The sequence below is a fragment of the Alligator mississippiensis genome, chromosome 14 (genome assembly GCF_030867095.1).
Source record: "Alligator mississippiensis isolate rAllMis1 chromosome 14, rAllMis1, whole genome shotgun sequence".
NCBI lineage: Eukaryota > Metazoa > Chordata > Crocodylia > Alligatoridae > Alligator > Alligator mississippiensis.
Genome location: NC_081837.1, coordinates 16,877,805 through 16,897,743, shown reverse-complemented (window position 1 = coordinate 16,897,743; position 19,939 = coordinate 16,877,805). Strand labels below are relative to the sequence as shown.

Below are 19,939 nucleotides of genomic sequence, written 5' to 3'. Positions count from 1 at the left end.
GTATTTTGGGAATTTAGTATTTCATCTCCAAGGTTTAATACATCACAGCTTAAACCAAACTATCTGAATGAGGCTCCCTGAGGGCAAATGAGACATTTTCCTAATGTTAGGTTTCCTGAATATTCATCTGAAAGATCTAGGCACCGTTAAGATCTCTTAAATTGATTAAGTTTTCTTTTTCCTTTCCCCCAATTCAGATGTACTAAACTTCTGGAAACTTTTGCCACTCGGACATCTATACTTGTCATTCAATATTACCACCAAGAAAGTCATGTTACTAACACAATACCTTTTTGGGTGTTGAGAATGCAACAGATGACATTAAATAAGACAGGTGCGATTAAAAAAAAACAAAAAACAAACCACACAAACCTCAAAACTAACAGCCTTATTTAGGTCATATGACACCAATGGAGGACATGCTAAAACTGCTGAAGTTCAGTTATACGTACATGTCTTTAATTATTGATCTTCAATACTTACGTTCTCAATTCACAATTTTGTGCTTTAACTGACAAAAATATCTAGTAACCAAAAGCCCTTCTGGCATAAAAATGTAGGTAGTTGATATACCCCTTCTGCAGACACCCAGTAAACAAAGAACAGTCCTTTGTCTCAGGCAAGGCATTTCTCCCAAAGCTTTTATGGAAGTATTTTATTAAAAAAAGAGCAAGCCTATCTACTCTTTGCCAGAGACAACACTTACAGGAGGGACCAAGTCACATGGTGAATTTAAACTAGCTACACGCCTTGAATTAAATATCACAAATGCACAGTAGCTTATGGCTACTCACATTCCACTGGGTTTGAGATTAACTAGAGTGCACCGATTTGTTTGAAATGTAGCATTTGCTAGGCCCCAAGGCACTGAAGTTTTGCTATGGCAGGAGTTTGGGGGGGGGAAAAAAATCTATAAAAATAAAAATAATAATAATAATAAATAGCTATGCCAGACAGCCCAATACAGATGCATGTTGTACTGGAGGAAGTCCTTTTGTCAGTATAGCTTATTTCATGTATAGAAGAAATCTGGAAGTCTCATCAAGGGAGTATTCTGAAGAACAAAGAAGAGAAGAACCCTACAAAACAAAGACAAGCTTCCTGGTGCCAGCAGCTAAACCAGGAGAAATTACCAGTTTTCCTTTTTACTCCCAGACACTACTGCAGGTCCTCCCCCAAGAAGGAACTGCCTACTGATACCATGCTGCAGTACCAGCAGCCAGACACTGGATCCCACCAGGACATTTTACTTCAGCATCCTCATCCTTCAACTTCTCTTTGTAAGCACCAGCCAGCAAATGAGTTGTGGTTGGTGAAGACTGGTTATGAGTCAAGATAAACTGAGTCCAGCCTAAACTAGATGGGACAGACCAAGAACAGTAGTACGATGTGCAGTATTACATGGTTTACTGATCCCTGAGGTGCACATGCAAGTCAGGTGTTCAGGAACAGAAATGCCAAAGACCAACTAGACTTCCATTTCCATTGCTCATTTCAGGATCCTTCATGGTATTTTACTTCTCTTGAATTGCATTTACTAGATTTGTTATACCTAGGCTATTTTAGCACTCTTATTAATAGGATGGTCTGCCCATAAAGACAGTGACAAGACCTGACAGTCCTGTTCCCATCCCCCCCCCCCAAGTATCACCTGAAATCCAGCTTGCCTTAACTAAAACTATGAATCTTTCTAGACCAGGGATGGGCAATTATTTGGGACCACATAGGAAGTTTTGATAAACTGTTATGGGCTGGGTCAGTATGCTCCTCCCCACCCCCTACAACTCACCAAAGCTCCCTATGTGAGATGGGGCCATGGGTGGGCAGGAAGCAGCATTCAGGAGTCGGACTGACAGGAAAGGCCAGGATCATGGGGCAAGGTCACAGAGCAGTGACAGCAAAGGGCTGGAGCCAGAGCCGATTTGTGACCTGCTCGTTGCACACCCATGTCCGGGGGGGGGGGGGGGGGGGGGGGGGGGGGGGGGGGGAGACAGACGCGTGGGAAGCGTGGGACAGGGGGCTGGCTGCCTGGGAGGCAGGGGGTGCGATGTCCAAACACCCACCAGCCAACGGGCAGAGCAGGTGGAAAGTGGCCTGGAACAGGAGCCGCTGGGACTGAAGCTTCCTCCCGACCCAGAGCTGTGCAGTAGGGGCAAGAGTTGGAAGAGCCACCACTGGAGGCAAGGGGAGCTGAGCAGCATTCAGGCAGCTGCAGCCACAATGGGAATAGCCCCGCCAGAAGCTGTACGTGCTGGCTGCGGCCAGGCAGGAGCACGGTGCTCTCTGCTTATAGCAAGGCTCAGCCCCATGCTGAGTTCAGTGGGGGCAGCCGTGGGCCAGATTTAGTCAAGAGTTTTCCTGCCCATGTTTAAGCCAGCCTTGCTTGCTACATTGTAGTCTGCCTTTTTACCCCAGGGTCAGATTGGTATGGACTGTGAGGGTTTCTGCTTTCTTTTAGAATAGGGCATGATTCTCTTCCTATCTCACAAACATATATCAATAACTTTTACAGCAGCAGGCTGTTGGCTGCTGTGATCCCCTGCTTTACCTGCGGCAGGTTAGGGTGTTACGTCTTGTTACGTCTCAGGGTTAACTCTTAAAACTGTAGAGTCAAGACAACGGATTTGTAGAGGATAGTTTAGGTAGGGATGATCCTGCTTTTACGAAGGGGGTTGGACTACATGAGGTCCTTTACAGCTCTAATTCTCTATCATTCCAGGTCAAGTTCTATACACCCCAGCACAGCCACCAAAAATGTTTTCTATAACATTTCTGCTCACAAAAGGTATTTATATTCATGTATGGTGCCACACAGACTACAAGGGAAACCCAAGGGAAGAAATCTACTAATCTAGTTAAAGATTAACAGAGATTTGCTGCCCCCATTTCCTTGGCCTACCAGGTGAGTGGTTACTTGTTCACAGTTCACGCTATGGGGCTTTGCCTACTTTTAGTAGAACCTGGAAGCAAGTTAACTAATCATGCAAAACATGGCTTTAAGTAATGAAGCATTCAAGGCTACAAGCAACTGCTCTGTTATGCTTCAGTGATAGCTATCTTGGTTGACCCAGGGACCTCCAGAGCTGGAAGTCAGTCTCTACTTCGAGAGCCAGGCTTTAAAGCCAAGAGCTGTAACAGACCTCAGACTGTTGACTGGGGTCAGACAGGAACGTAATCAGTAGCTGCCTTTACCTTCTCGTGTCATACAGAGTTCAGACTAACCTTCAATGGGAGCATAATCTGGGGTTCTTGCCTGGATAGCCTTATCTTTGTAGCCTTTATGCCTAAAGCGAACACAAAAAATATCACAAAGCAAGCAGGCATTACATTTAAGGGCTCCAGCTCTTTCAATATTGCTCTGTCACTGGAATACTCCATAATACCTAGAGACGCTAATATTACTTGTTATTACTGATAGCATGGTTACAATTACGGCACGGCTTTCCACTCGTATCTCACAGCATGCTGGATCCAACTTCCAGGACATGTCTAGTCAAACATTCAGGAAGTGACAAAAATTTAATTTTAGCCAGTTTAGCAAAGCTATGCCCTGTACTGTTTTGGCAGTTGCCTACTTTACTGCAGAACTCTGGAATGGTGCATCATAAAAATATAGTCTTGCTGCAATTCTTCAGGGCATCCAGAAAGGGGTTCATGACTGAGGTACTGACAAGAGCAGTAAAGAAGCCCAGAAATTCAAAGATGCTCAGAAAGCTATGGAAAACCATATGCAAGTTTAACCTTCCAATAAATTTAAACCTTTGCAGGAAGTAAGGTGCTGGCCTGTGAACCTCCTCCTTCAAGCTCACAGCAAGGTTACAAATGCTACAAGATCCCTTAGGGCACAAAGGGGCCAACAAGCATCCCTGGACCTTTTATCAGAGCTATGAATTACCAGATTTTTTTTTCCCAGGTGCAAAGACTGAAAACAAAGCTCACTGAGCATTTACCCCCCCCATGAACTATTAACAGGAAACAAGGTGAATGAATATTATTTGAGACACACTACTACACATTAGCAGATATCATAGGTTGTGGGAAGGACTGGTAGTTGTCAAACCAAGCAAAAAGAGGAAGAGATAAAGTTAAATGCAAACAACTGCTTGCAAGTTAAATAAATAAATAAAAAGGAAGAAAAACCTTCAGCTACAACTGTAATATTCTAGAAACATCAGGTAGTTTCATTGACTCCTGGGTGTTTGCAAGTTCTTCTCTTTGCATATTTAAGTAGCAAGATTATTGCAACATGGTGATATTACATGGTTCTAAGCCTCAATACTAAGAACTGTTCCTCCTCTTGTTTCATTCTCTGCAGTCCTTTCCTTTGTGGCTTCCTTACTTCTCATCACTCCTCTGCAAGATGTTGCCACAATCGCTTCCAACTCTTTCACTTCTGAGTTTTGGGAAAGTCAGCAAAAGGCTTTAAAATTACTCACTCTCAACTTCAAGATCCTGCACAGCACCACTGCAAATCACATCTTTGCTCTAAGCAATCCTGCTCCTACCTACCCAGGCCCCAAACCAGCTCAGTTCTTGTTTACTCACTCATTTTATACTTTTCCTGTGCCTCAGCTTCCAACTTGACCCTTGAACAACCTCAAAATATCAGAGATGTACTCTTTTAGACCCCTCTTGATGCAGTAGATCCTTAAGGTGCATGAGAAAGGAGGGGGAGGAGGGAAAGAGGCAAGAATGTTGCATCTTGACCTGTGTATCTAAAAGAGGCACATAGTTTGGACTCTCACAGAGGGATAACACTTCATGCCAAATGGTGCGTTTGGATTCCTGGAATGGGGTAGCCCAGTTGCCATCAGATAATGACATTTATGGCAAGGTCCACAAGCCATACCTAGATTCTATTCTTCCTAGGAAGTCAAGATTTTAGAAGCAACTTAATGCATCCTGCAACATTTTGGACTACATGGAAATTACATGTTTTAGAGGAGACTAGATAGAATTTTTCTATATAGAACCTGGGAAATAGTTTGGACTGGTCTTGTGCTTATGTTATAAAAATAGAAGTGTTGCAGCCCCTATAAAAATATAACAACTTACAGAACAAGCCTATTAAATAGGAAGACCAGGCCAGGAGCTTTAAAAGGCTAATGATTCCATCCTTCAGAAAATAGTTTTATTAAAACAATGAATATCTGAGACATACACCCCATTTTTGCAGGTGGGATGGATGGATGGATAAGTGCCAGGACTGTACTTCATATGCACACACTTAGGAAGGAAACAATTTCCCAAGCATCACATGACTTGGATGGTTGGCAGGGCTCCACCTCCAAAAGCCTGCAAAGATGTCACTGCTCCATTACTGCTAATGGATATTGATCAAGCCACTACAGCATAAGCAGATGCATCACACAGTAAACTCTAAACCAAGTTAAAGCTAGCCTCCTGGAGTAGCCATTCAGACAAAAAGCAACCTGCACCCACTTGAGGCATTAAGGACAATTTTTTTTCCACTAGGTCAAACTTAAATTTAAAAAATACATGAATAAATAGAAGGAATAAGAACCTTGTCAGTGACGTGCTATTCAGAACCCTAGTTGCCTTTTGAGGGGACTCCCCTCCCCCACACAAATCCCTTTCTCTGGTTTGCAGAAATTGAGGGGGGTACCAGTACTGAATGACTGATTAGCCAGCAGAATCCAGGAACAGACTTGTCAAAAGGTCATTCATTATAACTTGTGCTCTGGGCTCATTCTGTGCTCTTCAGAGACTCTCAGACCACCATACCGAAGGGTAATAGCCCCATCTGTATGGGTGTATGAAGGGATGGATGAAGCGATTTGCCCAAGGTCAGCCGGCAGGTCAATGGCACAACCAAGACTAAAGCAAGGCACTCTTGTGCCCTAGTCCAGTACTGTATCTATCCAGCAATATTACTTCTAAAGGTACTCACTCAAGAAGCCAGTTTTCCCCTGATCCTTCATAGCAATTAATGCAGCACAGGAAGTACCACACTGCTTCAATTGAGCATAAACTATCCACTATCACTATCCAGCTTCATTGGCATTACCCAAGCACAACAATGGATTTGTGTAGTTAGCAAATTTAAAAACCAAGTTTATCAAGTGCCTACTAGATATTCAGATGTGGAGATGATAACCAAATAAGGAAACATTTTTATTCAGTTTTGTACACTCCACTGCAGTAATAGGCTGCCCAGTAGATGATGTGTTTAGAAAGAGTCCAGCATGCTATGTCCAATAAGAAACCCTAACTGCAATTATTCTATTTAAAAGCTTCCAAGGAAGTATGGGTTGGGTTTGTTGAATTAAGTGACTGAAGGCTGCATCACAAACCCATTAGTCATTAATAACATTTAATCTTATAATTGATTTTCAAAGATGTGACTATGTTCTTGTGTGTTAACTACTGCACTGTACTTGAGTTTGCACTAAAAACAAAAAAACGGTGCCACTGCTTTCTTTATATACAATCTTATAAAGAAAGACATGCAGCAAGTGTGAGAGTGGTGGTATTCATGCTTGATCTAATGATCTGTCAGGAATGATTTGTCATGCATTAGTTGTCAAAAGATATATGAAAGATCTATCATCTAGTTTCTGGGAGAACGTTAATCCCACTGGATAACTACATGGTAACATTTCTGCATCAATTCTGAAATATGCAATCTGCATGCTCTCTGCTACCACCTGGGTGCAATGCAGCTTGTACCACTGCTTCTGACATCACTGCGTTGCTACGGAAATGAGTCCGAGGTCACAAGCCTCCTGCACAACTGGAGATGGGGAGGGGAATGGGTGATTAGATGGGACAATAAATCAGTGCAACATGTCCAGTAAGATAGGACCATGCATAGATCCAAGTAGCATTTTCCAGGTTATGGGAAAAAAAAAAAAAGAGAAAGGAAAAGAAAATGAAATGCTGCTTGTGTGCACGTGTGATGTAGTAAGAGCTCGAACACCTCCAGTATAGTTCAGCTATAGGAAACCGATTCCAATGTACTGGAGATGCAACAGTCCAGATTGCCGTTTCATGATGGCCATTAAAAGTAATCATGACCTTTTATTAAGTCAGCCTTTTCCTTCTAAAAAAGAATACAGAACTGAGGGGGGGAGGGGAAGAAGCATACCAATTATATCTGTGGAGAAACAAATATATTGGAATAAGATTACTTTGCATTTAAGTCTATGTTCTGTTTTAGATAGCAGTAGCTATATATTACCTGAATAAAATATTTAATATTTGCACACATACATTTAAACCAAAGCTCAGGGCTCTACAAAAAAAAAAAAAAATTAAAATAAAAAAAAAAAAATGGAAAATTCAATCCTGCAGTAGAGCAGCTCATGTATTAAAGCCACCGAACCGCTGTCAAGCTCATTTTGTTCCGATTGTTCCACATTTCATTTATGGAGGTACAACTCCCATCCCATTCTCAGGCTGTGACAGTTCTGCCCATATGATAAATGCAAGGTTACTGACAAAATGGTGCAATATAAGCGAATGGAGCTGCATTCAAGAGACTGCGACATTCCTAGATCAGCATTCACTTCTCATCAGCAAGGGAGGACACCCCAGCTTCTCTTAAAGGCTCAGACCTGACCAAGAAGACAAATATAAAAGAACAGTTTTCCCCTTTAAAGCAACCCCTCCCTCCCTCCACCCAGTCTAGCCTCTCTGCAATATGACAAATGCAGAATCTTCTGGAATGACTTGATACTGCCTCCCACGATTGCTTTGTTTGCAAGATCAGATCAGAGAGGCTTTTTTTTTTTTTTTGTTAGATTGTCAAAAAAATGTGTGTCAGTATTAATTAAAAAGACACATTAAGGTGTCACAAACCAGATGGGTCCGCTAAAACGCAGAGCCTTTATTTTAAGAGCGTGAAATGAAGACAACCCTGACTCAGCTCAGAGATCTTGAAACGCAATTAAAAGGAAAAAAAAAAAAAGGAAGGAAATAAGCGTGAGCCATTAAAGACTTAGAAGTCACGGAGGACACCAGTCCGCGCTAGTCGTGGGAATCGGGCACCGAGCGGAGGATGCGGCTAGAGAGAGAGCCGGGCGGCGGGCGAGGAAGGACACGCATCCCTCATGTGGCTCGAGGCAAGTCCCTCCGAGGATCCTCAGCCGCCCTCTGGGGGGTCACTCCAGCCCCCGCGGCGGCGGGCAGGGACCGGGGGCGGCAGGGGACCCCGACACCACGGGGTGATTTTTCTAGATTTTAAGCCCAGGACTGAAGGCAGGCAGGCAAGGAGGGAGGGTGCGGGGAGGGGGCCAGGGCAGCTGGCGGGGAGGGCACCGCCCAGACACGGGGTGGGGGTGGGGTGGGGGGGCGACGGCATCTCCTCAGCTCCGAGGGCATCTCCTCTGCCCCGGGCGGGGGGCCGAGGGGAGGCACGGGCCTCGCCCGCCCGCCCGCCCGGGCCCTTTGTTGCACCCGCGAGGGGGGAGCGAGGGGGAGGCAGGCGCCGGGGCCGGGCCGGGCCGGACTCACGTTCTTCATGGCGGCCGCCATGTCATCGTAGCGCTCGGCTTGCTCGGCCAGCCGGGCCTTCTGCACCAGCTGCTCGCGGTCCACCATCTTCCCGCCGGGCGCGGAGCGGAGGGAGCGGGGCTGGGCTGGGCTGACGGCGGGAGGCGGCGGCGGCTCGGGGCGGGCGAGCGAGCGGGCGACCAAGGCGGCTCCGGCGGCGGCGGCGCCTCTTCCTGCTGCTGCTGCGGCTCCGGCGGCGGCGGCTGCACCCGCTGCTGTGCGCGCCGCGCCCAGGACACCCCCTACGACCCCGCCCCTACACGTCACGCGGCCCCGCCCCCCGCGCGAGGCACGCCGGGACTCGCAGTGCGCGGCGCCGCCCGAGGCGGACTCGCTCTCCCAGAATCCCCCGCGCCCGGGCAGCCCCCACCCCCGCCACGCGCTGGGCGGGGCCGCGCGCTCACACCGGAGCTGCTGGCAGTGGCCCCGGGGCGCCCCGCGACCAGCACGTGGTGCGGGGCCGTGTTCCCGGTGGAGGTTGCAGGTGGTTTTGGCACTCTGCCCCAAAAAACGTTGCTGACCCCTGTCCTAGAGCCATGGGAAATGCGGGTTGGAAGGGACCTCCGGAGGTCACATCTAGTCCAACACCCTGCCCCAGCAGGACCAGCCCCAACTCGATCATCCCAGCCAGGCTTTAAAAAACCACCAAGGATGGAGAATGCACCACCTGTCTGGGGAACCTGTTCCAAGACTTGTGATATTTGGGATCCTTCCTTTAGGCTTCAATTCCTTGGGGCAGGTGATGATGTGAGAATTGGAGCTTGGGTTTAAAAATCATTCGTTTCTGGCCCTCCTCGTTGCAAAGAACAACCTGACCAGAGCACACCTTAAAAAGCCAAACAGCTGCAAGGCAAATAAAAACCACAAAATGTCCTATTTTAAGCTCATGATTTTTAAGAGAAGCTCAGGATTTTTGGAGGCAGGCTCTAAATCTTTGGAACAGGCAGTGCTTGTACTTTGCTATGTTACAGAATAATTTGGAGGTTCAATTAATGTTTTAAAGAGCTTTGAGATACTTGGATGAACAGTACCATATTATAGAAATGAAAAGTAGTATTATGATTTGGCAAGGTGCCCTATATAGCACAAAAAGTTACATGGTGACAATTATAGTATCATATGTATTATTATATTATTAAATGGTGATACTATGTTGCTGAGTCACTGTGTCAGGGTAACTGCAGAGTGGTTTATTTCCCCCACCCAGTAATATTCAACAGTTCAGCTAGGAGGACATGGGGGGCGGGAATAGGGATGGTTCCAATCAATTTGGAAGGGAAAAACATTGTTAGGAATGACACCATACAATCCATGAGTGGCAAGCCAATGAGTGCATTATGTTAATTCATCAATTAAAAAATAAATAAAAAGGCATATTCATTATGTACCAGGGTAATCTTAACTCCACATTATGAATTTCATTGGAAAACTTAAAGAGAGACCTTTTTCCCCAAAAAGCCTGTAGACATAGCAACATGTATAAAACATTCCAGAGATTTATAAAAGGAAGTTTAGAGATTTCATATCAGAGAACAAGTCTGCAATGCACTAGTACTAATGCACATTTCCTCCAAGTACTTATTTTGAACCTGATAGCTTCACCTCCAGAAGTGAAAATTGAGTTGTCTCCATAGCCTGTTCTTTCCTTCACCCCCTTGATGAGACAGCCAATACATTTTTGGAGATGGATAATAAATGTCAGGTATAAACAGATGTGGTTATTAAGCAAGATGGCTGCCATAATACATACTAATAACCAAGTTTGGGGTATAAAAAGAATGTTCCCCTCCTCCAAACTATCTGGGAAGTTGGGGGCTTTCATTACAAAAGATATGGTCTCAATCATGAGGGATGCCATCCCAAATGTGCACCACAGATACCTACCCATCATAATGGTCATCATCACTAGTATACACTCACTAGGACTGAGACCAGCATAAATATGTTGCGATAACCCACTGTCCCTTGGTTTGATAACCATGGATGCAAGTGTGTACCCTAAGTACATTACATTAAATAATAATATATTGCCCTTTACATCCCATTCCACCTGAGGATCTCAAAATGCTGAACACACAGTAATGAATCAAGCCTCCCAACCACCATGTCATCTCCATCTTATGAATGGTTAAGTGACTTGCCAGAAGCCACAAAGCAAGTCTGTGGCAGAGCCAGGGATGGAATGAAGTCACCCTGCCACCTAGTCCTGTGCTGTAACTATGAGATCAGCCCACATTCAATTTCTGTCCCACAGTATCAGGAGAATCAACCTCTCAGCCTCCCCACTACCAACTCTTCCCGCATAGATATTGAGTTATTCACAGCAGCAGAGAATGAGGCATTTTAGCATTCATAGCCTAACAATGGCCATTAGTCCAAGTGCCTCATGTCCCCTCTGTGCTGAGAGGAAGGTTAGCCAGGAGCCTTCTTCATCTCCCAGCTGGGTTTCATACCCTGCTTTTCTTTCTTGGACCCTGGTTTTCTCCACCCTGGTGATGACTTACTGCTCTGATTGCTTTGCTGCCTGTTCCCCATTTTTCCCTTTCCATCCACCCATCTCTTCACTGCCTTCAGGCCCGCATCTCCCATCCCCAGATCCAGCTGCCCAGCCCCAACAGTTGCTCTCAGCTGCCATGGAACTGTCCAGCACCAACATCATTCTGTGCCTCCCCTTCATAGGTTTCATAGATTCATATACATTAGGGCTGGAAGGGACCTCAGAAGATCATCAAGTCCAGCCCCCTGCCCCAGGGACAGGAAGTCAGCTGAGGTCACAGGATCCCAGCAAGGTAAATGTCCAATTGACTCTTAAAGGAGTCGAGAGTAGGTGCTTGCACCACCTCTGGTGGCAATCTGTTCCAGGTCTTGGGGGCTCGGACAGGAAAGAAGTTCTTCCTTGTGTCCAGCCTGAAACGGTCTTGGAGAAGTTTGTGACCGTTTGACCTTGTCATCCCTTGGGGCCCTCTGGTGAACAGGCATTCCCCCGGATCCTGATGTACACCCCTTATATTCTTATAGGCAGCCATCAGGTCCCCCCTGAGTCTGCGCTTTTCCAGGCTGAAAAGTCCCATAGCTCTCAGCCTCTCATCATAAGGCCTGTTTTCCTGACCCCTGATCATGCACGTGGCTCTCCTCTAGACTCTCAAGCTTCTCCACACCCTTCCTGAATTGTGGAGCCCAGAACTGGACACAGTACTCCAGCTGCAGCCTTGCAAAGGCCGAGTACAGTGGGAGAATTACATCCTGGGATTTGCCTGAAGCATCTATGGATGCAAGTCAGAGTCTTGCTCACTTTGCCAGCTGCAACATCACATTGGTGGCTCATGTTCATTTTGTGGTCAATCATGACCCCAAGTCCCTTTCGGCCATGGTGCTAGCAAGTGTAGCACTGCCAAGCCTATAAGCACGCTGCAGGTTTTTCTTCCTAAGGTGTAGTACCTTGCATTTTTTGGTGTTGAAGGCCATCAGGTTTTCGTTCACCCATTTTCTGTGTGTGTCAAGGTTGGTCTGGATCACCATCCTGTCCTTGTGTGTGGACACTTTACCCCTAAGTTTACTCCCTTCCTCATGGGAGTCCCCTACAGCATTCCTCTCCCTGTGTTGTAGCAGCTGAGCAGCAAAGACCACTGCCCCGTGGGGACTGCTGTGTCCATCCTCCATCACATCCAGGCTGCACTACAACCTTGGGCTCCAAACTGGATTTCTCTCTAATTCACCACCAGACTATGACAGGTGGAAAAAACAGCTGTCTGCTAACTCCTCAGATATGCCTGAGGAAGTCAGCTACATTTGCTTCTCATGGTACTCACTTGGTCACTGTTACCTAAAACACACACATCAAGATCTTTGTACTTAAATATAAACCCCTTCATCATCTCAGCCTGAAGTACCCAAGAGGTCATGGCCCAACTTCATAACCTAACCAGGAATTTATGGCCATCTTGGTCAGGTCTGTAATCGGTTTCTAGGTTCAGTCAGGATGAGAACAGGTTTTTCCTATGTCAAGGTTCCTCAGCAGCTATCAGTATTCTTGCTGTTTCCCTGTAAACTCTGTGCATTTAAGCAGTTTAGAGAAATACCTTCTTTTGGTTTTATTTTTCTCCATTCCTTTAACCAGTTGGAACAGGATCCTTTTTCAGCAGAGCTTTGTGTTTTCTTGAATGCTGTCTGGCTGCCTTTTGTGTCTGGCACTGCTTTGCATTTATCCGTTACTGTATGGCTCCTAGATACCTCACACCAAACACCCTTTATGCAAATTACATACATGAATGAGAATTATGTGCAGTGTTATAAGTACCACACCTGGTACAGAATACAAAAATCGTGTTGGCATTCATGGGGTTAATAGCTGAAGTTGTATCCTGTTGTGTCCCTCTAAAATTTGGTGACAAGTTGTTGCCACAACTATTATGGAAGGGAAAAATCAATTTGAAATTCATTGTAGCATATTACAACAGTAATCAACAATAGTATAAGCACTTAAGGACAGTAACTCTTTTGAAAGTGGTGCTTTATAGATAATTATTAATAATATTACAAGGATTTATTCAAGATATTTTTGGTGATAGTTCCCAAGCCCAATAGGAATCAATTATTTTAATAAATGGTTTCTGGAGACTAAAAAGTATATGAGCTCATATCTTTTCCTCATATGATATGCAACAATTTTAGATGTCTGTTCTTTTTCTACTTCCTTTCTTTGTCTGTCTTCATGGTCTGTCACTGTCTAATTTGCAATGTAAATCTTAGGAACCATGGATAAAACCCATTGAACTCAACAGTCAAACTCCCATTGACTTCCACAAAGGAAGGCCTCTTAATCTCTGGATTGCGACATATTTGCTTATGGCTCTATCAAAATGCATATTGATAATAGATAATCTTAAATAGATAATCTCATATTTTACTGAGAAAATCCTGCTCTGTGTGTTGCAGATACACTAGAGGGAAAACCAGCAAGCAGGGACCCTCCTCCTTCTTGCGTTACACCTCTGCAGAGATCAGCATTTTTAAAGGCACCTAGTAATGTTGAGCATCAGTGGCTGTTTTTGAAAACATTTGCCTTAATAAGGGCCTTGAAGTCAGTGGAGAGACTCCCACAGAGTTACTGGGGGTTTCACAAGGTTTAGTTTAGTTAATGTTTAGTTGCACTGCTTGTATCAAAGGGGCATGGTCAGGTAGGCTGGAAGTGTAGCCTACTGTTAACTTCAGGAATAAGGCAGAGGCACATATCACTTCTCTCTTGAGCAGCCATGGGAACCACTGCTGAGCACATTTTGCCTCCCATCACCTTTAAACCACCCTTTTTTTTGACACAACACTCATCCATTCCCCAGCCCAGTCTGGCTGGTTTGGGTCTAGCTGGGCCCTTGGTAAGGAAAACCTGCACGGTTGCCAAAACACAAGTATCTGGAATAGCATGAAGCAGGACCCTTTAGCCATCTCTTACAAATATGTTTGATTCAGTTCCACGCTCACATGTGCTGTGTATTTGGCTTCATGGCATCTTTGGAGGTATGCCAGTATCTGGTATAAACACACACTTTGTCTTGTGCGTTGTTTACAGTTTCAATTTCCTATGGATACTCCAGGATATAGCATAGCAGTTTATTATTCTTTTATGAGATACACGGTATAGGCATTCTACTAGTAATGTTTACAATCTCTAGTTTAGAGCATTCAGCAGCATATTTTGTGATATGTCACACTTTATGTCTGGTCTATGCATGATACCCATACATAAAGAACATACAATATCGTAAGAGAACATTAAAGTTATCCGTGGGTTTAGCTCCTGTGTTTCAGATATTGTACCTGTTCCTCCCACAATCTTTTATAATTTATATTACAGCAGTGCCTACAGATTCCTGTGTGGCTTAGTGCTGTATAAATGTAAGAGACAGTACTGCCCTCACAGATCTTACAATCCCCAAGACAAAACGTAAGGTGTTTGTTGTGGGAGACTCCCTCCTGAGGGGGACTGAGGGGGCAATCTGCCGCCCCGACCCCTTAGCCTGGGAAGTCTGCTGCTTCCCGGGGGCCCGCATCCGGGACATTGCAGAGAGGATCCCAGAGCTCCTCAAACCCACAGACCACTATCCCATGCTCCTAATTCACGTGGGCACCAATGACATGGCTCGGAGCGCTCCCAGCCGGGTCATGAGGCGCTACAGGGATTTGGGAGCGGGGCTAAAGGGTCTGGGGGCACAGGTGGTGTTCTCGTCGATCCTCCCAGTCTCAGGCTATGAGCTGAGGAGGGAGAGGAGGATCCAGGTAGTCAACCAGAGACTGCAGCGCTGGTGTCGTCAGGAAGTCTTTGGCTTTCATGACCACAGCCCGCTCTTTGGTGAGAGAGGCAGCGAGCTGCTGGGAAGAGATGGCCTCCACCTCTCTCCCCTAGGGAGGAGGCTCTTCTCAGCCAGACTGGCTGACCTGCTCCACTGGGCTTTAAACTAAGCCCGCTGGGGGACGGGGGGACTACTGCCACTGCTGGCCTGCTGAGCAATCCCTGCAAAGCCAGCGGGTCAAGGCACTTAAGGGAGCCCACCCCTGCCCCAGCCCTGGTAAAGTCTGTGGGCAAGGACGGAGCCCCCCAGGGGACACTTGCCTGCCTGTACACAAATGCCAGGAGCTTGGAGAATAAGCAGGAGGACCTCATCCTCCTGCTCAGTGCAAATAATTTTGATGTCATAGGGATAACGGAGACCTGGTGGGACTCCACCCATGACTGGACCACAGGTATAGATGGCTATACTCTGTACAGGAGGGATCGTGTAGAGAAGAGGGGCGGGGGTGTAGCTCTCTATGTTAAGGAAAGCTACGCGTCCCTGCAAGCCGATATTGGCGACCAGGGTGGACGGCTGGAGACCCTCTGGGTTAGAATCCATGGGGAACACGGCACAGGGGACACAATGGTGGGAGTCTACTACAGACCTCCCACCCAAAGTCCTGAGCTTGACCAGGAGTTTGCCTAGGAACTGGCTGAGGCCGCATGCTCCAGGACCATGGTTGTCATGGGTGACTTCAATTACCCAGACATCTCGTGGGAGGATCGCTCAGCAAAATCCGAGCTGTTGCAAAGCTTCCTCTCATGTGTGGATGACCTCTACCTGACTCAAGAAGTCTATGGGCCAACGAGAGGCAAAGCGCTGCTCAACCTGGTACTGGCTACAGGGGATGACCTAGTTGGCGACCTAGTGATCGATGGGAAGCTGGGTGACAGCGACCACGAGCTGATCACCTTCACCATCCGCCGAAAAGCTGGCAAGTCAGTCAGCAACACGCAAGTCCTTGACTTCAGGAAAGCCGACTTTGACAAGCTCAGGAGGCTTGTCAGTGAGGCCCTAAGGGACCATGACCCCAGGGAGAGGGGAGTTCAAGAAGAGTGGTTGCTCCTCAAGGGAGCGATCCTCAATGCACAAGCTAAGTCTATTCTGTCTTGGAGGAAAGGCAGCAAGAGGGCACAGCAGCCCCCCTGGCTCTCCAGGGACCTAGCAGACCTCCTGAGGCTAAAAAGAAAGGCCTACAAAGGATGGAGGATGGGAGTCACCTCCAAGGAGGATTATTCTGCACTGGTCCGGTCCTGTAGGGAGCAAACCAGGAAAGCCAAGGCTGCAACTGAACTCCAACTAGCTTCGAGCATCAAGGACAATAAAAAGTCCTTTTTCAGATATGTGGGGAGCCGGAGGAAAAGCAGGGGCAACATTGGACCCTTGCTGAACCAGATGGGGCAACTGACAACTGACGCCCAGGAAAAAGCTAACCTATTAAATGGGTACTTTGCGTTGGTCTTTCATCAGTCCCATGGGATGCCCATGCCCGCTACGGGACAGGGAAGTCCGGGTGAGGGTGATCCCCTGCCCTCCATTAATGCTGACCTCGTGAAGGAACATCTTGAGAAGCTGGATACCCTCTAATCAGCCGGCCCTGACAATCTTCACCCCAGGGTACTCAAGGAGCTGGCGAGCATCATAGCCCAGGCTCTAGCGTGGATCTTTGAAAACTCTTGGCGCTCTGGTGTAGTGCCCGAAGACTGGAAAAAGGCCAGTGTGGTGCCTATCTTCAAGAAAGGGAGGAAAGTGGATCCGGCTAACTATAGGCCCATCAGCCTGACTTCTATCCTGGGGAAGATCTTAGAAAAGTTTATTAAAGAGGCCATGCTTAATGGACTGGCCGACGCCAACATCTTAAGGGATAGCCAGCACGGGTTTGTTGCGGGTAGGTCTTGCTTGACCAATCTCATTTCCTTCTACGACCAGGTGACTTATCACCTGGACAAGGGAGAAGAGATTGATGTCATATATCTTGACTTCAAAAAAGCCTTCCATCTGGTATCCCATGATCACCTCTTGGTGAAACTGGCCAATTGTCGCCTTGGGTCCACCACGATCCACTGGCTGGAAAATTGGCTCCGTGGTCAGACCCAGAGGGTAGTAATTGATGGAAGTCACTCATCGTGGTGTCCGGTGACCAGTGGGGTCCCCCAGGGCTCTGTCCTTGGACCCATACTGTTCAACATCTTCATTAATGATGTGGACACTGGAGTCAGAAGCCGACTGGCCAAGTTCGCCGATGACACCAAACTTTGGGGGAAAGCATCCACACCAGAAGACAGGCGGGTGATCCAGGCTGACCTGGACAAGCTCAGCAAGTGGGCGGACGAGAATCTGATGGTGTTCAACGCCGATAAATGCAAGGATCTCCACCTTGGGAAGAAAAACCCGCAGCATCTTTATAAGCTCAGCAGTGCTACGCTGGCTAGCACTAAGGAAGAAAGAGACTTGGGCATCATCATTGACCACAAGATGAACATAAGCCTGCAATGCGATGCTGCGGCTAGTAAAGTGACCAAAACGCTGGTTTGCATCCATAGATGCTTCTCAAGCAAATCCCGGGACGTCATTCTCCCCTTGTACTCGGCCTTGGTGAGGCCGCAGCTGGAGTACTGCGTCCAGTTTTGGGCTCCACAATTCAAAAAGGATGTGGAGAAGCTTGAGAGAGTCCAGAGAAGAGCCATGCGCATGATCAGAGGTCAGGGAAGCAGACCCTACGATGACAGGCTGAGAGCCATGGGGCTCTTTAGCCTGGAAAAGTGCAGGCTCAGGGGTGATCTGATGGCCACCTATAAGTTTATCAGGGGTGACCACCAGTATCTGGGGGAACGTTTGTTCACCAGAGCGCCCCAAGGGATGACGACTAGGTCGAACAGTCATAAACTACTACAAGACCGTTTCAGGCTGGACATAAGGAAGAATTTCTTTACTGTCCGAGCCCCCCAGGTCTGAAACAGCCTGCCACTGCAGGTGGTTCAAGCGCCTACATTGAACACCTTCAAGAGCAAACTGAATGCTTATCTTGCTGAGATCCTGTGACCCCAGCTGACTTCCTGCCCTTTGGGCAGGGGGCTGGACTCGATGATCTTCCGAGGTCCCTTCCAGCCCTAATGTCTATGAAATCTATGAAATCTAAGACAACAGACGGCACTTCATGCAAAACAGCAAGATACAGGGAAGAAAGAAGAAAACTAAGTGTGATAGAAAACATAATGTTATACAGACCTGGTATATGGACACATAAATCCCCATTCTGCAATCACCTATGTAGTTATTAAACTTTATGAGGCAATAGGACAACTTGCAGTAGTTAAGTGTTGACGGGTTTTGTCCTTATTTTATGTTTATATTTAAATACAGATAGAACTGGAAGCCCATATTTGCCTCTGGCATCACTAATCAGTTTCCCAGAGGCATTAGGGTACAATTGGGGATGGACAAGTGTCCAGTGGATTCATGGAGAAGAGTTTATGTACAAGAAAAAACCCATGAAGAGGCTCATGGGGGGAGTGAACCAATGCATAATGGAGGCTGGCATTGTTGACTTCAGTGCACGTGGATTTTCTTTTTCATACTATACAACTATCCCTCAACTACCTGGGGAAGCGTTGTGCCCTGTTTCTGGATGCCTAGGTTCTCAACCTAGTTTCAGTGATGCTGCCAAGTCTGAGTCACATGTGTTGTTTTAATTTGCAAAAAAGCAAACTGACAGACAGGTATAAAGATGATATTAACACTTCTATATACTATAGGAGACTGCTAATTGTTCTGAATGAATGCCAGGGCATGGAAAGCTACAAATAACCAGGAGTGCAAGATTCCAATGTATATTCAGTAGATCCCCCTGGAAGACCTAATAACCTTTATTATGCCTACAGTATTAAAATAGCTCAAAAGCATTCAAATGTGCTGCTTCATTAATTCCTGTGGCCTGGGAGACAAGGTCATCTCTTCACATTTTCTTGCTTCTCATGCTGCTCATGGTAAATGGCTTGTGATACATTAAGGGAATATTATAAATTTACTTTGTCCTGAAGGCTCATTTTGATTGACTGATTAATATTCTTATAGGTTACCTGGAGATAATCACCCCTAAACTTCAGTGAGGACGAGATTCATGTTTGTGGTCAGAGTTCTTCAGCATTATACAATTTGTTGTTGTTGGGGGAAAATCATTTTATAGACATTATTGACACTATAGACACCTTAAGCAGAGCCATTGCATTGCAATGGTGATATCTCTGCTGTCTGCTGCAGCACAGTCACTCCATGCTAGCCTCTGAGTTTCTTGGCAGTTCCAGGCCTAAGAGCTAGGCATAAAGCAGCAATAGGAGACTACTCCAGCTCTTTGCAGAAAGAGTTTAAACGTGGATTCAATAGTGTACATCCCAACATGAAGAAGGCTGAAAGCCTTAGATGGGCTGAAACCATAGGAAGAAGTTGAAAGACACAAAAGACCCTGCTGTTTGGAGGTAGTACCATTATTGCCTTGGTAGAAGACAACGTATTTTGTTTGGACTCTGGAGATACTAGCAGTAATTTCTTCTTCTGTTGAATGATGAGCAGTTTTTCACAACATACTATAGTCTTCTCCAAAGGTGCATTAGTACATCTGGCATCTATTGACCAAATTCAACCTTGCAATTCCATATAGTAGTTCTCCATGCTAGGTGTCGAGTGGGAGCTGGCTGTAACTTCTCCCTATCTGGCCTAGAATCTCCAACTCGATGAATAAAATGGAATTGTAGCATCATGCGATCAGCAGTAAGGAATGGGAATGAGTCTTGGATGGCAGTGCGACTGAAGTGAATTGCACTATAGCCTCCTTTGAGCAGGTTCTGTCTGTTACTAGCTTATTTTATAAAGAGTGTTCTTCCCCATGTTCTCCTTACAGGGTCTCCACTCAATCATGAGAAAAATTGTTGCAGAAACTGCATGAAAACATGAGAGTCAAAATGCCATGGAAAATGTCACAACTTTGGCAGATTCCTTAATAATAGTGGGAAGCCATATCGAAGCCATTTAGAATCTCAGACAGGCTGCAGTGCTGATGTGCGAAGAGTCATGGCATTCATAGGGTAACTAGCCAAATT

At 46.2% G+C, this 19,939-nt stretch overlaps 1 protein-coding gene across 1 annotated transcript in view; it reads right to left on the bottom strand.

The window, feature by feature from the left end:
• YWHAG (tyrosine 3-monooxygenase/tryptophan 5-monooxygenase activation protein gamma) overlaps positions 1-8,735 on the bottom strand; it is a 34,661-nt gene extending 25,926 nt beyond the window's left edge. Inside the window, exon 1 of the mRNA XM_006260279.4 lies at positions 8,476-8,735. Coding sequence (XP_006260341.1) covers positions 8,476-8,562 — 87 coding nt within the window. The 5' untranslated portion in view covers positions 8,563-8,735. The remainder of the gene's footprint in view (positions 1-8,475) is intronic.
• Between the last annotated feature and the right edge of the window lie 11,204 nt (positions 8,736-19,939).